Source organism: Xiphophorus couchianus, chromosome 21 (assembly GCF_001444195.1).
Source record: "Xiphophorus couchianus chromosome 21, X_couchianus-1.0, whole genome shotgun sequence".
In the NCBI taxonomy this organism is placed as follows: domain Eukaryota; kingdom Metazoa; phylum Chordata; class Actinopteri; order Cyprinodontiformes; family Poeciliidae; genus Xiphophorus; species Xiphophorus couchianus.
The window spans coordinates 6,942,156-6,967,401 of record NC_040248.1 but is presented as its reverse complement, the minus strand read 5'-3'; the positions used below and the strand labels follow the sequence as shown (position 1 = coordinate 6,967,401).

At 41.0% G+C, this 25,246-nt stretch overlaps 1 protein-coding gene across 4 annotated transcripts in view; it reads left to right on the top strand.

Annotated features, from left to right (window-relative positions):
* Positions 1 to 25,246, top strand: part of gli3 (GLI family zinc finger 3) — a 122,302-nt gene that overhangs the window by 71,903 nt on the left and 25,153 nt on the right. For 3 of the 4 annotated variants that reach the window (XM_028005134.1, XM_028005131.1, XM_028005133.1), the window contains exons 5-6: positions 17,380 to 17,588; positions 22,841 to 23,002. In XM_028005134.1, coding sequence (XP_027860935.1) covers positions 17,380 to 17,588; positions 22,841 to 23,002 — 371 coding nt within the window. The remainder of the gene's footprint in view (positions 1 to 17,379; positions 17,589 to 22,840; positions 23,003 to 25,246) is intronic. The other variant, XM_028005132.1, reaches the window with a different exon arrangement.

Genomic DNA, 25,246 nt, shown 5'->3' with positions numbered 1-25,246 from the left:
TAGCCTTCTCAAAGATATGCCTAAGTACACAGGGACTATTATTGCGGTACTTCCCCATGCAACCTTTCATTACGGCCTGTAATTACAGTTGGGTTGGCCCTGCGGCACTTCCATCAATCCAGTCAGCTTCCCCCCGCCGTGCCGCGTGAGCCAGCCACCACCGGGCGTCCAAAAAAACACAGTGAACGCCCAGCAGCTTGTTTCCTCTCTGCCACAGCGACACATCCACCACCGGCAAATGAACAGAATCACATCCTATTACGGTGAAGGGCCTAATTGAAACATGTTTATTTATGGCCCCTCGTTTTTAGACTAGAAGCAGGCGTTAGCAGCGAACAGCTAACGGGGCTCCGGTGATATGAGGCGGTGGAATTAAATTAAAAGCTCATAAAATGAAATATGCTTCGTATTAGCTGTTTGACACTTAATTTGCCTTCAAATGAGCAGAGGAAATCAGAAATTAACTGTCCTTTGTTTTTTTCCCCCCTGCTCTTTACCTCACCTCCTCTATTAAGAAAGGGAGAACGCAATTACAGACAGAGGCTAATCGTTTAGTTTATGAATTCATGTGGGGAAGGTACCAGTGTGCCAATATTACAGCCTCAGGGTCAGGTGAGGTGGTCGGGGTCCTTTCTTTTGCTTTTACAAACAAAACTTACATGCTTGCATGAAAAAAAATACATCACCTGAGTAGATCAAGAACTTTCCTAACTAAAGCCTCACAGGCCAGCTGGTCTGATCCTGGTCCAGATGAAGTCTTCTCCGTCTTGAATCCAGGTGTCGGTCTTCTACTGTCTCTGTGATCCAGATGCAGCTTTTATTCAGCCTCACTAGACAGCAAGATCAGGAATGTCTGGAATATCAATTTGTGGTTTTCCAGGTCTTGATAGTAATGGGGGAAAAAAAAACAAGAACATCCAAAATATTTGGTTTTCCAGACAGTTATTCTGTATTTCACCTTCCTTCCTTTCTTTCTTCCTTCTTTCCTTCTTACCTATTTCCCTTCCTTACTTCCCATCTTCTTAGCAAATAGAAATAATTTGGGTAATTCTAACTAACCTAAAACAAGAAAGGTTTTGTCACGTTTAACTTCAGAGTGAGAAAAAAAAATGGGTCTTTTTATTTGGTGTGTGCAAATATCTGGTTTCAACTGTACCTTCTATGTATCCTTTTTTCCTTCCTTTATTATGTCTCCTTTGGTCTTTCCATTTTTTTTTCCTTCTGCTGTCCTCTTCTTTTCTTGTTTGTATCCTTTCCTTCTTTCTCTCTCCCTCCCTAATATCTTTCCTTTTCTTTATGTGCTCCTTCTCTTGTGTCCTATCTCTCTCCCTCCTTAGTGTCCTTCTTTTGTTTCTTTCTTTTCTATGTCCTTTCATTTGTTTGCTCGTTCCTTCCTTCCAGGAGTTAATTTATTTTTGTATCCATTCCTCCTTTCCTTTGTGGTATCCTTCCCTTATTTTCAGTTCTTCCCTTCATTCCTTTATTTGTTCTTTTCTTTCTATTGATTCTTCCTTTTTCCCTCCTTTTTCTAAGTTTCACACATAAGCCCTGCCCACAGTGGAAATGTCTGCCAAAACCACATAATAAGCTTTAGTGCAGCACCTTTTAAAATATAAAGGACTGAGCTCTGTGGAAAGCTGAGTCAAATATTTACATTATCCAGAAAATATGTTCCCTGTTTAAACAAACACATAAATAAGTGCATATTGGGCCCTCCATAGGAAGCTCTGGTACCCTCTAGCACCACCACTGGGCCAAGACTCGACTTAACAGGACTTTTTTGGAAGCCATGTCTTTCATCCCTCCACCCCCATGCAGTGTAATGCCAGTCCTCGGTCACCCGGAGACGGCCCGTAACAAACAGAGGAATTTGTCACAAGTCAATTATCGGCTGCAGAGTTTACTCTGTAGTCCCGGGCCCTCGTGCTATGAATGGGGGTGCCACTAAAACCACAAAACAATCCAACAGGATGGGCAATTGACTTGCAACCTTTTGACTTGCTCACTGTGCGCAAATTTACCGAAGAATGAAGGAAAAGTGAGTTAATTTAGAATGCTTTGAAAGTGCTGAACATAATTTTTGTGTAAAGTCATGACAAAATATCAGATCTTGCATTTTGTCCCGTCTTCTTCTTTTGCTAATTCTGAGAAATCTTGAAGCTTCACACTTCCAACTCATGGGTTCTGCATTTTCAGACATTACAGAAAACAAACTGGGGCTTTGAGTGTGTGTCTCTTTGTTCCCCAGTTGTATAGTTTGCCCATTCAGGAGCATGTTTGTTCAGCTGCCATCTTAGCCTGACTGGAACACACTCTTAAGGTACGACCGGGAGAACTGCTGCAAATTATGGGTTAGATTCAGCTCAGAAGACAATAAACCTGGAAGGAGTTTAAGGCAGTTAAAGCTGTTGCTTACGATACTCAGTTTTTTAATGAGCTTTCAAATAAAGATGTGTAAAAATGTTTCAAAAAACATATATTGTATAATGTTTAAAAACCCTCATTTGTGGGGGAAAATATTTCTCCTAAATAGTTTTCAGCTAAATTAGCAGTGTTACAATTACTGCTACCCATACAGTCCTCCTAAAATGAATGTAGCTTCTTTTATACTCTCCCTTTTGAGATTGATCGGAGTTTCTAAGAACTTTTAATTAGCAATCAATGAATTTCTTTTCCCCTGAGGTAAAAATATGACGTGACACAGGGGTCCTATTTCATTTAGCCACTACGCTGGACGAGGACGAGGGCTTGTATTTTTTCTTCCCAGCATGAGCAAAATGAAAAGAAAGTTTTGTCAGAGAACAGCAGCAAAGAGAAGTTGGTATTTAGGGGTCACCAAGTCAACCATCCTTATTTGTGTTCAATGATTGAATATGGGGGTCATCCTTGCAACCAGTTCACCGCTTTGGATGTCGCTGGATGTTGGACACTGTCCACAATGTTTATCCAGGTAGCTAAAAGCACTGACCTCTGGTTGATTACACTCAAGGCCTCGAAACTTCAGATAATTGTTAATGTCATTTGAACATTTCGTCTTTCGTTCATTGGACTCAATTGAAGTCAGTGTCCATTTTTTAGATGCGTCTAAACCCCTACCACCTGTGTTTTTCAATGCAAAAACTGTTAGAAACTTCCAGGCTTGTAGCTAGTATAACAAGCTCAGCAGATGCTCACTTCCATGGGGTGTTTGCTAATTGCTCCTGGCTAGTCTGAAGGAGCTGAGTGGGGAAGTTGTGAGGGAGGACTTCTCTGTCAGGTGGAATCTCAGTAACTTGAAAATTGCGGCACTCGGTCCAACCAAGCGTTTTGTACAGCTGAATGGTTGCAACAGCAGACTAAAGGATTTCTCAAGACAACATTCCAGGTATGTTTTTGATAAAGGAATAACATTACAACATGGTATAATGCTCAAAAAGTTTATTTGACATAATACTGCCCCTTTAAATGAAACTTTTTCTTCCTCTTAAAGTTAAAGAAAAATAATCATCACTGCAGTAACAGAGCAGCAGCATGGCAGTAATGCTTTGAATCACCTCTTTAACCTTTGAATTCAGCCTCATTTTTGGTCTGCATCCCAGAGAATCTCCTCCTCACATGCCTCCCCTCTTACTGTCTTCTTCAGTATTTACATAAACTGTTGTCACATGGCCCAATCTGCTGCATAACGGAGCGGCGTGTTGCTTAGCATAAAGACCACATTCTTATCTCAACACCTCCTTCCAGATGGGACGAGGCCGAGCGTTGCGACACTCGCACACAAACGCGCGGAGGCACGCACACAAGCGGCGAAACAATAAACAGAAAACGAGCTTTCGCTGCACTGGAGGAGAGATGCACTTTCATCCCACGGCTGCTCGTGGTTGCATGTTCAAGGTGACTTTTTGTAATTTTAGATTTTTTTTTTCTGATTCTGCAGCGTGTTTTCCAGTAATTTCATATGTGAATACTGTCTGTTCCAGATTGGGAAGAAAAGTGAAGCCATAAATTACAGCATGAATCATGGATTATTCCCTAATCAAATCTGATAATCTCTGCCTAGATACGGCTGCTGTCACAGGGGCCGGAGAGACGAAAGGCTGCTTTTTCATCTTCCTCTTCTAACTGTCCAGAACCCAGTCGGTGTGACTTCACGGGTCACCCCTGTGCAGCGCTCCCCTCCTTCCTTCCTTTCTTTAATACTCTCTCTTTGGAGTAAGTCAGGGGGACAGGCGGTCACGCAGTCGCAGGCTTCATGATTAATGGTGTTTATTCTTGACAGAAGGCTCCTTTTTATTTATCTGCATTGCAGTTTCACTGATACCATCGGTCACCTGAATGAAAAATATTCAGTCATACCAATTTTGCAGCATAATTGAGTAGAGTCACTTCCTTTCAGTCCCCCCCTCCTCCTTTCTTCCCCTCTCTCTTCTCTCTTCTCTCTTTCTATCTGGCAGCCTTATCATTGCCACAGTAATTTTCGTGCTGCGTTGTTTGATATGGAGAGGCTGACTTTAGCCGTATTTGACATAAAGCCTCTTCAATTTTCTCAGGAGCAAGAAAAAAAAAAGAAAAAAAGTTGTGCACCGATTCCTTTTTTTATTATTTTTTTTCTGAGGCAATTTCAGGATTTAGAGAGAAAAGAGATAAATGGCTAAGCAGAAATGTGGGCAGATTGAAGTTACAGTATATCTATTTTTTGTGATACACTGGTTTCAGAAGCCTAAAATGGGTAGTGTAGTCTTTTTGTGTGTGTGTGTGTGTGGGGGGGGGGGGGGGGGGGGTGTCCAGGATTGTGATATTTTAAGGCACCTGTGTATTTTGAGGATGATGGATCCAGCAAGTTGAAAGAGAGTAAAAAATAAAAAAAATCGAGTTCAGCGCAGCAGAAATTTGACAAGGCCTGTAAAGGTTTTAGGGTTGAGTCATTACCTGTGGAGTTCTGTGAAGACATGTTCCAAAACTCCACTCAAACCTACTAGGATTAACCATTTTTGAAGCCTGCTTCTGCCTTCCTGAGTGCTTATATTTTCTCCTTCACTTATTACATTTTTGTGCCTCTCTTTAATCCCTTTAAAATGGTTTTGAATCTCCAAAATGCATTGGAATTAATAGTATTTGTGCCGATTATTTTTTTCAATAAATATATTTTTTTTCCACCGTTGCTTCTTTGAATTTAAATTGAAAGTGGATGAAAAATAGCTTTGAAAAGGGTACATTTTTTGATAAAAGGAGAACACATTAATCTCTAATACAGGCCCTGCAAATTTGCACATGTTACACATTAGCGGATTTGATTTTCTATACGAGTCATTTGCCCCCTCTTCATGTTTGAGATCTCAATTTGTAGCTCTCCCAAGGAGCACAATGGAGAAACCAGGTCTGAAGGGGAGAGATAACAGGCAGGTGCCAACAGCGCTGCGTTAATGTGTGTGTGACTGGGCGTGTGGGGGTGTGTGTGCAGCCGTGCATGCACACGCATACACACAAATACAAAAAAGGCGGTTCTGAAATAATTTAATCTTTCTTTCCATCTTTTAATTTTCTGAGCAATTCTGCATCTTTCATTTCTAACTAAAACACTGAAAATAAATTTACATTTGTATTAAATTTGCTGTTGTTTATCAGCTGTGCAGCATTTGCATTTTATTTTCCCATCTCAAACCTGCTTCTCCTGCTGCACTAAAATACAGGAGATTTGCATTAGGACCTGGGTTACTGCCGGAAATTAAAAAGTAGAATAAAAATGGCAACTTATTTGAACATGACTGCTTCTCCCCAGAATTTGCATCAAAATTATGTGTAAAAATTAGTTTGCATTAATTTAACCTTTCTCCTGTCATTTAATTTCTCTTTGCAGTTCTCCCAGTTTTTTTGTTTTTCATTTAAATTTATGTCTCTCTTAATTAATCTGATTATCTGACTGTTTTCACTTTGCAAAACTGTTTCTCAAGCAGCACCAAAGCAAAATAAAATGTGCAAAGCAACCTGGGTTACTCCTCGGAAATTAAATAACAATCCATAATATACATAAATTACACATTTTGTTTTATCCTTACATTTCTTTGCAATCCTTCATTTTTAACTTGAACGTTTAGATAAATTTACACTTTTCTACATGTATGAGCTGATTGTGTTTTACAGGATTTAAATTGCAATTTTCTTCATAAACATTTGAGCATTTTTAAGAAAACGCTTCTGCCATTGCAGTAAAATACATAATTTGCGTTAAAACAGTCACAGATTGGGCTCAACACTGGTAAGCAAAACAGTTGAATGAAATAATTAAATAATATTTTGTTTGCATTTTTATTCCTTTTTCTTATTTATTTTTTACTTAAAGCCTAATCATAATTTATTGGGCACAATTTGCAGTTTTCATCTTAAGTCTTTGCTACTGCATTAAAATAGCATTATATTAAAAAATATATTAATTAATTAATAAATGTTACTACCAATTCAAACTTGAATTATCCTCTAAATAATACTTAAAAAATACTCGACTGCACATCAAGGGGATCAAAGGAGGTTTCATATTGCAATTGTATAATAATAAATTATTATTTCCACAAAATGTCAACAAGATTTATTGTAAAATAAAATTACATACTCTACATTAATTTTATAGTTTATTAATCATAAATGCTGGGTGATTAAGTCAATGTCCATAATAATAATAATTTGTACTAAATCTAAATTTAGTGACGTTCTACTCTAGCAGAGCTTACAGCTGTCTTATATTTGGTGGGTGTGGCACATTGTCAGTTTTAAGAGCTTCTAAATAGCTTTTTCCTACAGCGCGCCACATTATGTGTCACCACATAAGCAATTATTTAGAAGTTAAAAAGAAAAGTTTGACATTTCCACACTAAGAGGAGTTTGGAGTATTTTTGAAATGTTTGCGTAATGTAGAATAATCTATTTTAAGTTTGCTTTTTCTTTTTGCTACTTTTTGTTCTGTTTTTATTCTTTGGGCTCAACCTGCGCTCTGCAGAGTTCCTGCTGGACCCGTGCAGAAAAGTGGAATTTCCATTACTCTCTGGGCTCCAGAACCTACGATTCCACTCTGGGGGGCAGTTATAGCAAGTAACGAGACCTCGGGAGCAGGGTCATAAATCCACTCCAACTCTGCTCATTTTCCACCCTTTCTACCCTTCCTTTCCTACATCACTCCTTTGCTCGGACTCTCCCACAAATGATTGAAGGGGAAAGTAAATGAACACAGTGTGAAATATCACCACATGTTTGTTATAGGAGGCTTTTTGGTGTGGGCTCCGGGTCTGCCAGTGTGGGAAGAAACGACTTCTCTCCCCGCAAAATTAAAAAAATGTCACATAAAGCAATCCTTGTCATTATGTCAGTCGTCACATGTGGCATCCATTACGTCTGATGGCGTGGTAGAAAATAGTTTCTTCTTCTGATGTTGTTTGAAGCAGGAGCCATAGAGGAACCCCCCTCACTTTGTTCATCTCCCATGATACCCGGCTTTTCTCTGAGAGGTTGAAGGGTTTTACATTGCAATTGTCCGGCGGGAGCGTTTCGTATAAGTAGAGTTGTTGGATGCAGCTGCATGGGAATACAGCGAGGTTCCTGTTGCATGTCCGCCATGCCTTTGACCTTAATCTGGAAGTGACCTTTGGTAAATAAGGACGGAAAGTTTGGTGTATTTAATGGAACCGTACTGGGAAGGTTCCTCTGAAAGACATGTTGCCTCTGTCATGAGCTGAGCCGAAATCGAGTTGCTATGGAGACCAGGAAAGTTTCATTTATTGTCTTCTAAATGTAGACAAGCGTAGAAAATATCATCCGTCCGTCTGTCCGTCCATCCATCCATCCATCCATCCATTTATTTCTTTGCATTTCGTTGCTTCTAAATTTACAATAAACTTTTGTATTTATTGTATTTTATTTATGAACAAAAAAGATCCGAAAACTTTGAAAACACAAACCTGAAATATTATGGAAATGTAAGCAGAAGCATATACAGTAAGCTTGTAAAGTAGCCGCTTTTTGAAATGTCCTCCTTTTGGGGTCTGTCCAAAGAATTTCTGCAGTTCTGTGTTTAAGCCTCCCAAAGCTTCATCAAGCTGCACCACCCCGCATTCAGGCACCCCTTCATGATTAAATATCAAGGAACTCCACCTGACGTTTTATTAGCCCAACAAGATGGATGAAACGGCCAGAATAAAGTAGGCTGTGTCTGTTCACTTTCCCACCAGCGCTTGCCTTTCTTCCGTCCAGATTTCCTCTCCATCCCCTCCTCTGCAAGAAGAAGTATGTGTTAGGAGAACGTGATGGATTTGGCTCCGAATAGAAGATTTTCTCAGTGCAGAGGAGGCAACACATATTTCTGTCTTGTACCTGATGCTCCTGTTGTCTCAGCCGACCTGCTTTCTTTCTTTTCTTTTTTTTCCCTCTTGTTGTACCTCAGATCTCTGTCTGAAGGATTAACTATCCCCAGCTGTGTGTCTCTGCTGTCTCGCATTGTTTGGGATTTGCTCGGGTTCGTCCGTGCGGCTGTTCATTTCTGCAGCCCAGTGTGATGCGCTGAATCGAGGACGGAGGGGGGGAGGGAGGGATGAAGGGGCTTCTCTCGGCCCCGGGGCCACACTCATCCGCCCTCACCTGTAGGTTGCCGCCTCACGCACGGACATGTGCACTCATTACCCGACTTGACGGGCTGTGAAGGCTGAGTAGGTGTGGAACCCGAGCCCTGTTTGGCTGCAGGCGTCAGTTGGATGTTTGTGTGCAGGCACCGGGGCCATCGAGACAATGCTGGAGAAGAAAAAGAAAGATAGATGCGCTTCCTCCCTGCTTTCAGAAGTTTAACACTCTAACACCCAGGAGTCCCCTCTAGTTTTCTCTTTAGCCTGAGGCATGCTGGAGGAACTCAGAGCGCTCACTGAGAGCTAATTCCACCTGTGCTTACCTTGCTGCTTGGAAAAGAAAAGCAATCAACCCCAAACAGGTGCATCAGTCCATTAGAATATCCCTGAAATTTAAGCCAGAAATGTAATCCAAAAATGTAAAACATCTTGACTCATTACACACAAGGTTTGTATTTCACTTTGATCTATTTGGTTTACAACCAATGAAATCACAGTACTACGTTTGTCACAAATTTTATTGTGTACAAGAATGTCATGTTGTGGCCTACAAAATCATTGGAAAGGACTTCAGGTGAACCAAGAAGGCAAAATTAAAGAAGCTTCTGTATTCAGATATATTACTGAAAAATGAAGTGGGAGGAAAAAGTGTGGTTAAAAAAAACACAGTTTCACTGAAAATCTAAATATTACAGAAGACGAATAATAACTGAATTTTAATCAAGAAATGTTGACGTACTAAAAAGTAGGTCGTGTTATATGTCATATATTCACTCAATACTTGGTCAGAGCTCCTTTTGCATGAGTTTTAATATTCAACAGATTTTCTTTCAGTTAAGGTCAAATTTACTTACCAGTCAAACATCATTATGATTAAACGTGCTGTAAAACCCACTGTCAGACCCTGTGCCTTTCAACTCTTCTTCAGATGATGAGCTCTTAATTAAAAACTAACTTTACGTCCACCTCCAAATAGGACTTTGCTTCTGCACCTCTTCCTACCCCATGTCTTCCTTCCACTAAACTTTCTATTCATATGCTTGGAGACAGGACAGTCATAAGTGGCAGCATTTTTAGCAGTGACTTCCTTGTTGAGGGTGACAGTCTTAAAAATGCTTTAAAAAAATCTGGCTTATGTGTTGTTCTACTTTTCAGAGAAACTTTTTAATATCCGTGCTTCACTTTTGGAATTAGATTACTGCAATGAACAAAAAATAGTTTTCAGATTAGTTGAAATGCACCTGTATGTGCCTAGTATAGATAAAGGCAAAATATTCCATTCAGCGCTGTCGGCTAGTTGGTGAAAACCAGAATCAAGCATGGGGAGAAAACTAAAAGCGAGAACAGGCAAATCTTTCTGTGTTGTTGTTTGTTTTGTTTTTTTCGCCCCATGTCTGTTCTCTGACTCCAGCCCCACTTGAAATTACAGGAAAAATGGCCCGCTCATTTTGTGCAATTTCACTTTCAAGTTTTCTTTCTTCTCTGCTGCCTTCTCGGCTGATTCGTTTCGGTAGACATTCTTATCTCAATGGCTGAAAATTACATTTAATTGCGGTGTGGAAAAATGGCTTTTCAAAACAGAGTGTGGGAATTAAAAGGCATCGACTTTTTCCGTTCAGAAAAAGGAACTGAAAAGATGTGGTGCGATAAAGAATAATCCTCTAACTTTGCAGACAGGGGGTCTTAATTTAAACCAGGAAGCACATGTTGTGTGCGTGCACGCGTGTGTGTGACCCCTTGCTCAATGAGGTTTGTGCACAGAAACAGAAGCTCTGACACCTGGACCCGTTTGTTATGACATAAACCTGTCACACTCTCTGAGTCCTGTTGATAAATACATTACCACTCCAGGAGCGTGGAAATGATACGTGCTTTGCCCGGGCGTGGATGACTGCATGTGTGTACCTGCTGCTGCCGCCGCTGCCTCTTAGACGATGTGAGTGAAACATGCAAGCAGCGCTGGGGGAAGCGCTTCTGTGTGTCTACGCTGTATGGGAATGTCTGGCACGCCTCCAGAGGCATCCCACCGAGAGGGAATCCTGCTCGATGTGACCATGAATAGGAAGCTGGACCCACCCAGGCCTTTGATGCCAAGAGGTCACACAGAGACCTTGCAGCTCTGATGGGGGTGGCAAGGGGGGGTGGCATAGTTTCTCTTGATGCCTGGCAACCTCACCAAAACCCTGCCAGGCTCACAATTTGCCCTGTCGAGTAACAAAAGCAGCTTCTGGACATTATGTTCTGTTGGGACTCGATAAATGATCTCTTATTTAATAAGCCAACATCAGAGCTGTAAAAACACACCTTCGGTTTTAATTAGACTGTTGTGTTTTGCAGTAATAAGAAAGCCATACCTGAACAACTAGCAGTCGTATGAAAAATTACAGAACCGTACCTTTGTGTTCCTTTTGTCCAGCAGTGGTTTTGGCCTTCAAAGTTTCCCATTGATGCCATTTCTTATTATTGAATAATGAACACCAATCTTTACTGAGGCAAAGTCTGCAGTGCTTCCGCTGTTCTGCTTTCTTTTGTGACCTCCTGAATAAGTCATCAGAGCCGTGCCTGAGAAGGTTCGCCAGTGTTCCATGTTTTCTCCATTTGTGGATAACATCTTTCTTATAAACCTGTTCTTTTTCTCCCTCCTACTTTATGCTGTTCGACCCGTACGACTTCAGTGATATTTGGATTGTACTCGTTTTAATCAGGCCTTGGTGTAACTTGTGATATTAAACTGAAAGTTGCAATGGCTAATCCCAGGATATGTCGGGTCCACCTTAATAAAAGAAATAATCACTTGAAAGTGTTTTTTGTTTTTACTCAATGTATCTTCATCTGAAATTGAAACGTGCTTGATGACTCATAACTTTTTATGCAATACTTCTTAAGTGTATGGTAGCTGGTGTGTGTACTCTGAGACAACATGTGGAGGCCCACAAGTACCATTACTGTCAACATGGGGAGTGTATGTTTACTTCTGCAACACCACATTGGACTTCCAGTAGACGACCACATGGTAAAGACTTGTGCTGTTGCAGCTCCACTCTGTCTATCATGCTCCGCCAGACATGGACATTTTACAGTTTGCAGGCCACATCTGGTTTTTCCCATGTATCCAACTGGGGACCATGAAAATCGGAAGATTTGTCTTAAATTATAAAACTAAACCTAAATTTTAGAGACCATGCTCTCTTTTTTTGACTTTTTCTTTTGTCAATGACAGTTGTTTTGTAAAGTTTCAATTAGGGGGTCAAGATGGTCAAATTCATGGTTGAGTTGATATCAGTTATATTTACATTTTACTTTCAATTGTACAAACATATACTACATTTTTGATGGTTGATCCAAACCATCAATGAGAGCTATTTCACAAACAAAACATTATTTCAAGTCGAAGGCTGAACTGACCTGCTGTTAAAGGGATCCACTGCAAATTCTGCATCCAAGCTGGATCTGATAATGAAGACGTTTAGAGCAGAGGTGTCAAACTCGAGTCCTAGAGGGCCAATGTCTTACAAATTTTGGGGATGTGTCCCTGCTCGAAAGCACCTGATCAAATGGCTGAGGTACCTCCTCAGTTTTCAGCCATGTTTCACAGATTTCTGCTAATGACCTGAGAATTTTATTCAGATATGTTTAAGATGAGAAATGTAAAAATTGAGGACTAGAATAAGGTGAGTTAAATATAAGATCTACTGTATAAGCACCTTTTAAGAACTTCACTCAAGCACATCTTGTGTAATGGTTGAGCTCAATGTTTGGTATAAACACTCCTTTTTAGAATATATCCATGACTTCCGTTTAAGCAGCACAAAATATGTGAAATGTTCGTTAAAAGTGGAACTTAATGAAGACTTTCCCACTGAATCATCAAGAACTCATTCTACCTGTTTGTGTCTCCCAGTCTCTACTGTGTCTGTCTTCTTTCTCCCCTTGTCTCGTCTCCCTCTCCTCTCTTCTTGGGTCTCAGCTGGCTCTGTTCCTTTGGCCCTTTGATCTGAGTGAAAGGGTTTGGAGCTTTAAAGTGCTTCTGTTTCCGCTGTCAGGAGCCCTTCTCTCTCTTTTTTTTTTTCCTCCTCTCTGGTTTAGGCTTTCAGAGCGGTCGCGGCAGCATTGTGCCGCTGTTCGGCTGGGTGGGTTTGGAGGTTTGCGAGTGTATGTGGGGGTGCGGGTATCTGTGAGGTAGTGAGGCTGAGGTGAGCCTGGAGGGGGAAGTGGATGTGCAATGCTGTCAGCCTCAGTCAGGAGACGACCTGACAGAGAAAAAAAACAACAGTTCTCACATCAATCAGCCCCTTGTGGCCACAGGTGTGAGCGTGTGCATGTTCCAAATAGTTCATTCAAACCTTTAGGAAAACTTGTGGTACTACATATGATCTCAAATTGGTGAGATAAGCAGGATTTTGGCAATTATACACACTTATATACCGTCCTGCTAAGGACAGGGTATGTGTTTTTTTTTTTAAAGAATATCCTAGAAGATCCTGCAATTGTTTGGTTTTAAATGTTGACTTTTATTTTTCCTCTTCTCCATTGCAGCAGTTGTTGCCTCATAGAGCCTGAACTCCAAAGTCCTCATAAGGGACATTTCTGTTGTATTTTCTATTTATCTATTTCTAACTTGAACTGCAAGCATTTGGCAACGCTCGGCTCTTATTTTAGCCAACCGCTGTGCCCATACCACCAGGTCTAACTGCCGCACCACAATGATACCTTCTTTGCTTGAGCGTAGTCACCAGCGTTTCCCGCAACTGTGTTGTTTTTGCAGTTTTCTCTACCCAAAAATTAATAGTGTTGATACAGCCTCGTTCCAAACTAAGAGTCAAGGCCTGCCTGTGCGAACACGCAGTGCTCCGTAAAACCTCGAAGTCATTTTGGCGCACATGCACGCTTACAAGTGTATTTTCATCTGGTGAAATTAGACGACAGTTTAAAACCCGCAGGCCGCCCAGTGCAAACATGTACTGCCTTAAAAGAGGCGCTGGCTGGTATAATCGAGGCCACGTGAAAGGAAATGGCTTCCATATGTGCAAAAGCTCAGGCTGTCTCTGTGCCATGTTTGCCGGATGTGCTCTGTGTGCGTTAATAGGAATTGTAAAGCAACAGTATGAGGAGAAGAAGGAACATGTGAAGTAGAGTTTTCTCTCTGGGAAGAAGGAGCCTGAGGTGCAACTTTGATGTAAATCTCAAATCAGGTGTATCTAACACTCTATTTCTCAGGCACACACTCACAAACACCCGACTAGCATTCCTACACACCCACACACACATGGCTCTTTGTCAGATTCCTTTCCATTTGTCACGTAGATTAATGCACGCTGGCAGATGCTAAGATGATCGCGGCTCAGCAGAGAGGAGCTGAAAACCTCAGCATCAGGCCGCCGTCTTGGATAGCTCACGCTCCTCTGAGCTATCCATCTCGTAGCTGTCCTCCTGAAATCCCCTCACACCTGGCTCTGTACCCCCTGAGACATCTTTGTTCTCCTCTCCTTGTCCAGTTCCCGCGCTGCTGTAAGTCTTCCTCTTCTACCCTCCCCTCCCCAACACATAGTTCACATCTTCACATGCTCCCGCTGACTTCTGTTCATGCTCCAAGTGAACTGTCCTCCCCTCCCTTCAAACCACGTTTTGGCCTTTTCACCTTTTAACAGACTCAGTGAGCTTTTTCATATCTAATTTGATATATTTATAGATATATAGATATATAGATATAAAAACGTAAATTGTAAGTGCATCTCAATAAACTAGAAATGTATCAAAAAGTTAATTTATATAATTTGATTCAGACTTTCAGGTTTCTATTTATTTTTCTATAACTTTCTGTTCTGTTCTATTCTATAAAAATTTATATACTTAAGGTGTTTATTTCTGCTAAATGCTGGTGGTTATGGCTTACCACAAATGAAACTGAGAATATTACACAAGACCAACCAAAAAAATATTACGATTGCAGATATGTTAAAACCATATTATTAGCCTTTACCATTATGGTAAACACCGATGTCTTTGCTGAAAAAGCTGGTCAGAGTGTTAAATCCAAGTATAGCACAATGGAAAGTTGAGTGAAAGGAAAAAGTGTAACAAACAAAATTATCATTACATCAGATTCTGGTACCTATGGCTGTGTGGAAAAGAGCCAAATGATGCTTGAAAATAAAAACTTCACACTGGACTTAAAGCATATGGATTATGTACCTCTCCATTACTCCTCCAGATTCCAGGACCATTATTTCCAAACAAAATGCAGACTTTGCTTTCATATGAAAAGAGAGCTTCAGACCACTGAGCAACAGTCCAGTTTTTCTCCTAAACTTAGATGAGACTGAGCTTGACCAATAATGTGTCAGTCCAGGAAGTATCTCTGTGTAGCAGCTGCTCTCTGACTACAGCCACAGTAAAAATGTCTCCTAAGCTCTTCAGTGGGTTTTACTTCACAATCCTCAATAATCTTCAATAGGGGTTTTTAGTTTTTCCAGTTGCTTATGCACCTTTTTTGTACACAGTTTCTTCCTTCCACACAACTTTCCATCAATATCCTTGTATATAGTTTTCTGCGAACTGCCAGCTACTATAGTAATGACCTTTTGTGGCATACCTTGTTGACTGTAGGACTTAAAAGTCTTACAAATCTTTTTTTTTTAGGTTTCGGAGAAGTTGTATTTTGGGTTTCCATTAGTTGTAAGCCATATTAAATTAAGATTTTAGTCATTTCCCAAATTGGTGGACCAATTTTTTTGTTGGTGACAAAGATGGTTTTTCATGTTTGCTTTCATCTACAAATGCTGCTGAAGGAGTTTTACTGTGTACGTGTGAGATATTTGCTCACCTACCTGACAACAAAGTGAATGTCAGCTGCAGCTGTGTCGTGTTCTCTGTAAATGAGCCATGTAAATGGTGGCGTGCGGGCTGATGGCTTGCTTATCGTAAACGCATCTCTTTCATGCACCGTCACTGTTTTTTTTTTCTTTCTGTTTTGAAGATGGCCTCGCCGTGGCCCGGTAGCAGGGCGGAGGAATTAAGAAATTACTCATCTGCTACCGTGCGAAAAAATGCGAACTGGAATGTGGAAAACAAACGGGCGGTCACGTTAAAAGGTTCGGATGCCTTTCTGAGGGTTTCGCTGATTTCCCATCATAGATTACATCAGCATCACGAGGCACGATGTCGCACACCTGAGCAAAGTGAAAGCTTTATAAATCGTCCCATTGCAGCACCTTTTTGTGGCTAATTACAGAACATCTCCTGGAGGATGTTCTGGAGGTTTGTGCTCACATGTGTCCTGCGTGCGTCTGTGCGCCGTTTCCACTCCTCGGTCGCTCATTATTGACCCTGGCCTGAGCTCTTTCATTAGGAGGGGCTGTGGAGTGGAGGGACAAAGGGGCTGGTGGGGAATCAGGGGACAGGGCGGAGGTTGTAATTAGGCTGTTCCGCTCCCCCCGGCCTAGCTCAAGGTCACTCTGAGACAAACCGAGAGGCCAGGTCTCATTCTCTTCTCCATCTCCTCCTCCTCTCTCCTCTTAAACCCGCACTGTTCCTCTCCCCCTCCCTGCCTTCATCTTTCAGCCAGCCTCTCCTTCTCCTGGGGTCCTTTGTCGCAGTAGACCGGTCCACCGGGGGAGCCACAGAGAAGCTGAGGGGCTAATTCAGTCTAATCTTTTAGCCTGTTAATGTCTGGCTGATATGTGGATTTCTGCGGATCCTCCAGGGAAGGCCTTTGTGGTGAAGGCCATCATTACTGCATTTCCAGGCCCTCCTAACCAATTATAAGGAGGGAGACAAATTAGTTCTTGCTAAACTTGGCTCTTGAGAAGTTTTCTCAATTTTTCTCAACTTCGCTTCACATTTCCTTCAGAAAAAAAACCAAAGAAAAGCCTGACATTGCTGTTATTTTTTTTCTCCATTTAAAAAAAAAAAAAAAAAAACGAGGATTTTGGATCCATCTCATGCAGTTCGTTGTTTGGTTTCAACTGCAAGCGATCTGAGCTATGGAGAATTGTGGTGTAGCTTTGCTTGTCTTGCTCTGGCCAGCGGTGAGCTCGGTCTAACGCTTCCCCTCTGATTAAGACGCAGTGGTGAAAGCTGCCTTTGATCTGAGGAAATGTCTGCGTAGGAAGCAGTTGGAATGCTGCATTCTCTCCTGCCTTGCAGTGGGAAGGAGAGAGATAGTTTTACCATCTATTTGTCTTGCCCCACCACTGTAAGTCCACCCCATCTGCCCTCTTAAAAAATTTGTTCTGTTTTTTTTTCTACTTTTAGATGTTCCAAAACAAATCATGCAGTTTTAAAGTGATCATTTTATTTGTGATGCCACAACCTGGTGCTGAGTTTTTCCAGATTTTTTAAGTATGAAATGCCCTGCAAAAGGCCACGACACAGCAACTTCATAATCAAATTTAATACTGCAAAAACACACAATCTTACCAAGTATGCTTGGTCTAGTTTCTAGTGGAAATATCTTAGCACACTTGAAAGAAGACAAAACTAAGATATAAGTTACTTTTCAGCAAGATATAGAAGCTTAATTTAAGTAAAGACTGTATTTTTAAATTTTTGATGAAAAAGCAAATTATTTCACTTTTAATAGGACATTTTTCCCATGTTAAAAGTGAAATAATCTGCCAGTGGAACCAGTACTTTTTCATCAAAATGAAGGCGTTATTAACAAGCTTACATATCTTGCTAAAAAGTAACTTGTAAGTAAGTTTCGTCTCATTTCAGGTGGACATATTGTTTATTTTTATTCTGAGTTGAAGAACTCCTGCCATTCTCCTCCCACGTTCTCCTTTTGTGTGTGTCTCAGCAGGACTCCATCGATAGCGACCACGCCGGCTTTCTCCGACATCTCCCTCATTCGGATCTCCCCCCAGCGGAACCCGTCCATGGGGGCGGAGTCGCCCTTCCACCCTCCTCACCCTTACATCAGCCCGTACATGGACTACATCCGCTCCCTCCACAGCAGCCCCTCCATCTCCGTCGTACCAGCCGCGCGGGGCCTCAGCCCGGCAGATGGTGAGTAAAGTGAAACATAAACCGACACACACCCGCTCAAGACGCACACACCCCCACGCGCGCACACACAAACCCCAGCAAGAGTACGAACGATCCGACTCGGCCTCAGTAGGCCTTTAAAAATAATTGTTGGAATTGATCAGTTGCTATTAGGGGGAATTTCATCTCTCTGTATCGGTTTGATTCCGGTTTGGGATCAGAGGGGGTCAGGTGAGAGGCAACTAGATCCGTCTCTATTAAGACCCAGGGGTCCGGGAGACGTTATCTGAGTCAGTTAGCTGGCGGGTCGGAGCATTATGAGTGTAGCATGTTCCGAATGGGTGGGGGGGCTCCTGTCGGAGAGGGAGGCTAATCCTTTTGATCTGTGAGACGTGTCGGAGACCTCAGACCTCAGGAGGACGCAGCAGTGAGCGGCGGAGTCACATACAGTTACACTGAGGAGGAAGGAGGGATCTTCAGGTGTTCTGGTTTCATAAACAAATGCACCAAATGCATTTTGAAACACTAAAGATTTTTGTAAAAAAAAAAAGTTGTGCTTGCAGGTCAGACTTGGATCATCACAAACGCAAATAACAACATGCTAGAAAAGGTAAACAGAACAATCTGGAGAACATATTTTAATGATCTACAGGTTTGTACCCAGTTTTTAAACAAAAATATTGGAAAGTATTGAATTTGATCTGGTTTGCAAAATTAAATTAGAAAATCTGATAGAAAAATGTCCTCCTTAGAAGATTTTGTGCATTCATTTTGCAAATTCAGTTGGTGAGGCCATTGAAACTATATGAAATGCATTTGGAAAACATTCAAAGCAAATCACTTTCCATGAACATGTTCTTTGTTATCTTTTATTTCAAATTAAGTTAAAGTAATTATTCTCCTTAAAACTCTACATACAACACCCAGTAATGTGATTTTTTTTAAATCTGCAAATATCTTAAAGATAAAGAACTAAAAAAATCAAAATTAATGTCCCTTCTGTTTCCACCAATCATCTCAAAGTTGATCCACTCGATTGGACTGGATTCGAATCCCATGCAATTCAATTCAGGAATTCAGAAGAGCGTTCATCTTTTTATTTAAGGTCAGACTAAACATGAAATCAAAAGAACTGTCTGAAGACAGGGTACTCACCATAAAAGATTTCTGCTGCTTTTTATGTCCCAATGACACCGGGGCCGTCATTGTATGTAAATGGAAGAACCAACAGGACTCCTCATAAAACTGGTTGGTTGTCTAATCCAAACAAGAATGGTGTTAGTCCTGGAGGTGACCAAAGGAGTCGAGCCCAGAGAGAAAGAAAAGAACCTTCCAGAAGAACAACAATCTTTCCAGCAATCCACCCATCAGGCATATATGTTAGTGGCTATATGGAAGCCACTCCTTCATAAAAAGCTCATGACAGCCTTTTATTAAGAAAATGACCTACAACTGGGGGGATAGTTCATCTTTTACCAGAACAATGACCCCTAATATTCAACCAAGATATCAAAGATCAGGACAACTTTGAGCACCCCAGCCAGACCTCAGGGTTGAATCCCATTGAACTTCTCAGGAGAGATGTGAAAACGGCTGTGCACCAACTTTTCCCATTCAAACACTGGATCTTGGAAGATTCAGCAAAGAATAATGGTTGAAACAGTCCAGAAATTTGGGTATCAAGCTCAAAGTATCATATTCAAGAAGACTTGAGGGTGTAAGTGCTGCCAAATGTGCATCAAAAAAATATTGAGCAACGTAAATGAATAATTAGGTACATTTAATTTCTTCTTTTTAATATACTTGCAAGCGAACAGCAGCTTTTCCACATTGTCATTATGGAGGTTTGTGTGCAGAATTTTGAGAGAGAAATTGGGTTTAATCTATTTTGAAGCAAGGTTGTTACATCCCAAAGTCTGAGCAGAGTTTCAGAAGAGTTTCAGGAGATTCTAACTGCACAACATGTTCTCATGAATATGTAAAGTTATGACACTTTATAAAATGGTTTCCTGTAGGCATTTTTTTGTAAAATACAGTTACGGTCAAGGCCTATCTCCTTCAAATTCCTTGAACTCTCGCTAAAAAGATCCCCATCTACATTCGGCTTTTAGATCTTCAAATCCCCAAAATGACCCATTATTCGCTCTTTACATCCTCAGCCATCAAGATTTTGGCACATGAGTCACAAACTGCCTCTTCAGCTACCTGTCTGATGTTTGGATGTATGTGTGAATTGGCAGATAGTGGGGTTATTTCCTTTACATCTGCACACTTCCCTTAATCTCGCGCAGACCTGATAGCCTCTAAGTGAGGGTTGAAGTGTCTGCTTCACTCAACCCCTCTCCTGCGCTTGAAAACGGCTCCGACTCTCTGCCCTCCAGGTTTTCCATTACCATAACGTAATGTGCGCCAGGCTCAGATTGCTTTAAATCAAAATAGTTCCTCCAACCTACCACATGATCCCCTGTTTAATTCATAATGCTGTGAATGCTGAATGAGGCACCTAATTACTCCTTTAATCAATTCGGTGATTAATTAACCCATCAGCTTTTGTGTTGTTAGTATATCACTGCGCTTACAGGGAGCCTCCTTCTTCAATATGCAAAGATTTTTTTTTCTTCCCCCAGCAAAAAGTACATTTGAATAATGATGAATTAATTAACAGAATCTAATGGAGATTTAAAAGTGGGTGGGATTTAGTGCCACCCTCCTTCTGCCACACATTTGCTTTCACACGTTTTTAACGTTATATATTCTCCACGACAAACGGTTCAGAAATAGGCTTGCCCCTGATCCTATTGTTGTGCCGAAGGAGCGCCCGGTGGCTCAGCTCGCCGAGTCCTGAGGCGAGTCTCTGCCTTCTCCACATCCCCCCCACCCCACACTCCTTTTGCCCCCGGGATGGCACTCGGATGCCAACATTTCTGATTTAGAAAATTTCACAAAGCTCTTTTCCGCGCACCGATCCTGAATGGGACACATTACGGCTGAATGCGAAAGCAAAGCCGAGGCGGAACACTGGTGACAATTAAGAAACTCCCCCTTCTGCTGGAGACATAAAAGCCAGATCGAATTAATTTACAATTTTTTTTTTCTTCCTCCTTCCTTTCATTCAGCCAATCGTGGAGGCATACTGCAGGCATGCGGACCAGATTTAAGAAGAAATCTCCTCACACAGTGTTTCTTTATTTATTTTCCTCTTGATTTCTCAAATTGGGGGGGAAAAGGAGCTTCAGCGGTCTGAACCGATTCCATATCTTAATCCAAAACCACACTGTTAGTCTTTCTCTCCTCTCCCTCTTTCTTACAATATTTGCATATAGAAGCCCTCTGCCAGATGTTTATTTTTAGGCTCCAGTTCAAGGACTCTGACTGAGGGAGCGACTTGGAAAGAAGGAGCACTCGGAGAGAGAAAACGAAGTGGAGGCAGGATGGTTTCTGTGTCTTTTTGTGCGCTCAGATCCATCTGAGAAGATTTAGGCCCCTTTTGTTTTGCGACGGAGCAGAGTTGAGGAGCAGGTTGCATATCTGCAGACTGCAGCGCTGATGCATGCGCCACACAGGCAGCATGTTTGCCAAAAGATGCACTGGCCCACGTTCTCTCACCACACACACACACACAGAAATATTCACACCCTTCCCAACTGCAGTGGATCTTATTGGGTTTGGAGCCACACAGCTCAACCAATCAGTGAGTTTATTCACTCGATTTAGTGAATGTAATCACTAAATCATTACATTACTTACTGTACACAAGTGGGAAGAGAGCATGAAGACGAAGCATATTGTATAACCTGCCCCTTTCTCAATGATTTCAAAAATAAATTTCATGGCCATATGCATTAAATTAACTTTCAGTAAAAGATGCAAAGAATATCAGTCTACCTCATTATGGAAGAGAATGGAAAATAAATGGAGATTTTCAAGTTTCTTTTTTATTAGAGATGAAAATCCACATTTCTATTCAGCCCCTCTTTTACCCTGACACCCTTAAATAAAGTGCAAACAATTGCCCTCAGAAGTCACCTAAATCATAGATCAAGTCCCTTTGAGGTTTGTTAGAGAATGTTAGTGAACAACCAGCATCATGGAGATCAGGGAACATGGCAGACAGGTCAGAGAGCAAGCTGAGGTGAAGTTTAAAACAAGTTTTAAAACAACACTAGAAACTTTGCACATCTTACAGAGCTCTGTTTAACACATTATCTGGAAATGGAAAGATTCCTTATAAACCGACAAGCCAGAACAGGGAGCATTATCCACAACTCAGGAAGGAGCAGAGTTGTCCGGAAGTTCATGTCAGCGGTTCGATACGCACTTTAAAAATCTGCCTTTGGTAGAAATTGAGGAAGAAAGCCTCCTTATTTTTAGCATGAAGCTTTGTAGGGAACACAGCTAGTAGAAGAACAAACTACACATGCTGGTGGCAGCATCATTGTGTGGGAACGCCTTCCTTCAGCAGGGACGATGTGTGCAGCTGAACACAGGGTGTTTCTGGAAGAAATCGATTTGACACTGGGGCAAAGCAGCGGCCATAAACATCAGCACAGACACAGAATGAAATGGTTTGATTAAAGCTTATTCATGTTAAAATGGCCCAGTCAAAGTAAAAAGCTAAATCATATCCTCTCCATTCTGTAAAAGACAATGGACTTTGTGTATAGATGTGCAAAGCCGGTAGAGACAGACCTCAAAAGATTTGCAGTTGCAAGTGCAGCAAAAGGTCATGCTATGAGTCACGGGGTTGAATACAAAGTAAACAGTTACACTATTAAGTTGTGTTGGTCTGTCACATAAAATCCCAATAAAATACCTTGAAGTATTGTGAAATAAAATGTGAAAAAGCTCAAGCCTTCAACACTTGTGTACAACATTGTAAGAGGTGAATAGAGAACACCAAAAACAAACAGCTATTTATGGGTCGTATTGCTCCATGATCAGTTATGCTGTTCCACGGTAACACACTCGCTGTGATCTGGGAGCCAGCAGGAATCCCCAGTGAGACTCCAGTCTTCAGGTGACGCTCCCTGTGCAGCTGTTTTGGTTAAGATGATGGGGTTTGCTAATGTGCTCATTACTGTTCTGCTGAGCTGATTATCATCTAAAGTAAATGAGTGCAAGTTTTCTAATGCAGCACAGGTGCTCTTGCTGTCGGCTTTCCCTCACAGCCTAATAAATTAAAGCCGCTGTTTCCTGCTCTCTCGCCAGCTTCCTTCTAAATGTTCAGTTTTTCCTCTTTTGCTGACATGAACTTCCTTTTTGTCCCGCTGCAGCGCCTCACGCCGGTCTGACCACAGCTGATTACTACCACCAGATGGCTCTGCTGGCGGGCCACCGCAGCCCGTACGCCACAGACCTTCTCCCGTCTGTGGCGTCCACCGGCAGCGCGAGCAGCGCCACCGCCCTGCACATGGAGTACCTGCAGGCGATGGAGAGTGAGTAAATTTTATTCCCTAAAGATAAAAAAAGAGTATTTTTTATTTATTCTGATTTGCAGATGAAATACAGCACACTACACTACACTGGTCAGTGTAGAAATCTTCCTGAGGTTAAGGAAAACATTTAAAGCAAAACAGAAAACTTACATCAGCCTCAGTCTTTAGTTTCTTTGGTAAAGATCAGTAAAACACCTGAAAATAAATTCATTTTTATTGCAGCAGCAGAGTTTTATTACAAAATCAATTGGACCACACTTACAGGCATCTCTGCTGTTCCTCCCCTAGAACAACTTACAAGGTTTGAGCAAACAGAAGAAAGGCTCTCTGGACATTTCTTTGTTTATTTTTCCTCATGTTTTGGAGAAACAGACTTTTTAAGAGACCTCATGAAGACCTATGTTCAGATTTTCGGGAAAGTCTAGAGTTTTTCAAAAATTATTATTATTACTCTTACGAGGGTCCTAGTGCAACAAGAACAAATCAGAACTAATGCCATTTCCATGAGATCAACACTCATCTGCCTTACTCCACAAGATCTCTTGTCTTTCCATTTTTGAAGAGCGGCTTTGAGAAATTAAACTGAAACTTTAACTTTTAATGTAAAAATTATAAAGAAATACTTCAGATACATTAAATTGGAATAGGGATTGGTAGTCATGCTAATAATAGTTCCGTCAGTGATTTTGTGAAAAACAAAAATTGGATTTCTTTAAGTGTTTTTTTTTTCACCTAGGAAATAAATGTAGTATAATTATTAAATGCTGAAGCCGTTCAGTTGGTTGCACTGTTGCCTTGGATTTCTGGGTGTGGAGTTTTCCACACCATTATGCCTATTTAGGTAAAACAGAAATGTGGTTTAATTATAAATTATACTTTATTGAGCATTTAATAAAGTACTTTGAGCATCCGTATGTGATGAAAGACGCTAACCACATCCATCTTTTCCACCTTTTTGTCTTATGAGCGCTTACATTCTCAGCAAACTGTGGGTGGCCCCTGCGGGAATTCAACCCTTAAAAGTGCACCACCACGGTGCTCCCATTTTCTATTCTATATATATCTATATACCTCCAGCTACACCTCAACTTCTGCAACTTTACTTTGACATCATTTAAATGAGCCATTGTCTTAATGTGTCTGGCTCAGGACTGTACGCAAAGGACTTATGCTAATGAGTTATTTTAAAGTGTAAATAGGAAATTAAAGGCACATCGAATCTTAGGGAGGTCAGACAGCCTCACCCCGCTCCCTTTGATGGGAACGTATTTAGTCAGACACACACCGCTTTCATGGAAATCCGGGGGTGAACATCCCCCCACTGTTCCTCCAAACAAACTAATTAAAACTAGCCAAACTTGTGCGGGTATCAGAAAATTAATTGCTATTAAGTGGGAATTGGAATGTCCCACCATTCATCACGGGAGAGAAATCCTTTCTTCTGTGTCACTTTTTAAGATTAATAGACTGAAACAAAACAATTAGGGCCAAATTCAAGTGGAGACGCTGTGCTCCTCTCTTTAAACAAAAATTCAAAATCGCCTGTGATCATTGCTGGTAATAACTCATCACATTCAGGCGATGTGTGTTCCTGTGTAGGGAAAAGAAAATTAACACTTTAAAGCTTTGGCGGATTTTAGGAAAGAGCGAAGTCTATCAAGAGGCTTTCGGTGATAATCTGGGCTACCATGAAGCTATTTTAGTTCATTCCAAATGAGTGTAATTACCTTCGGAGAGAGTTCTGCTAATGAAACAATGGGCCTGTCCTGCCTATTTGTGCTTTAATGGTCTATTGTCTACGTTAGCAATGCCTAATTAGCACCATAGCACCCATAGATCACTCTGACTGAAGTATACAGTACACTACGATGTTTATTTGTGGCTTCTATTAACTAATCTCGGTGGTGTTTTTCAGCTAATAGGAAACCGTTTGCATAAACAGGTTTATGTTAAGGTTTAAACACCGGTGTTGCTTTATTTAGTCGGGCAAAACAACTATTATTATTGAAATGTTTACACCTAATCACATCTAATCTCCATTAAAGTACTGTTTTGTAGGAAGTATAAACAGCTCATTCTACAGTTTAGTGGTGTATACTTATATTAAAGTGAAAAAATTAAAAAAAGGACATTTATATGGAAGTCCCAAATGGCAAAAAAGTATATCCAAGGGAATATTTTAAAGTTGACCTAAAAAATTTTTCTACAATAAATAAATTAATCAATAAATAGATTATTAGAGTA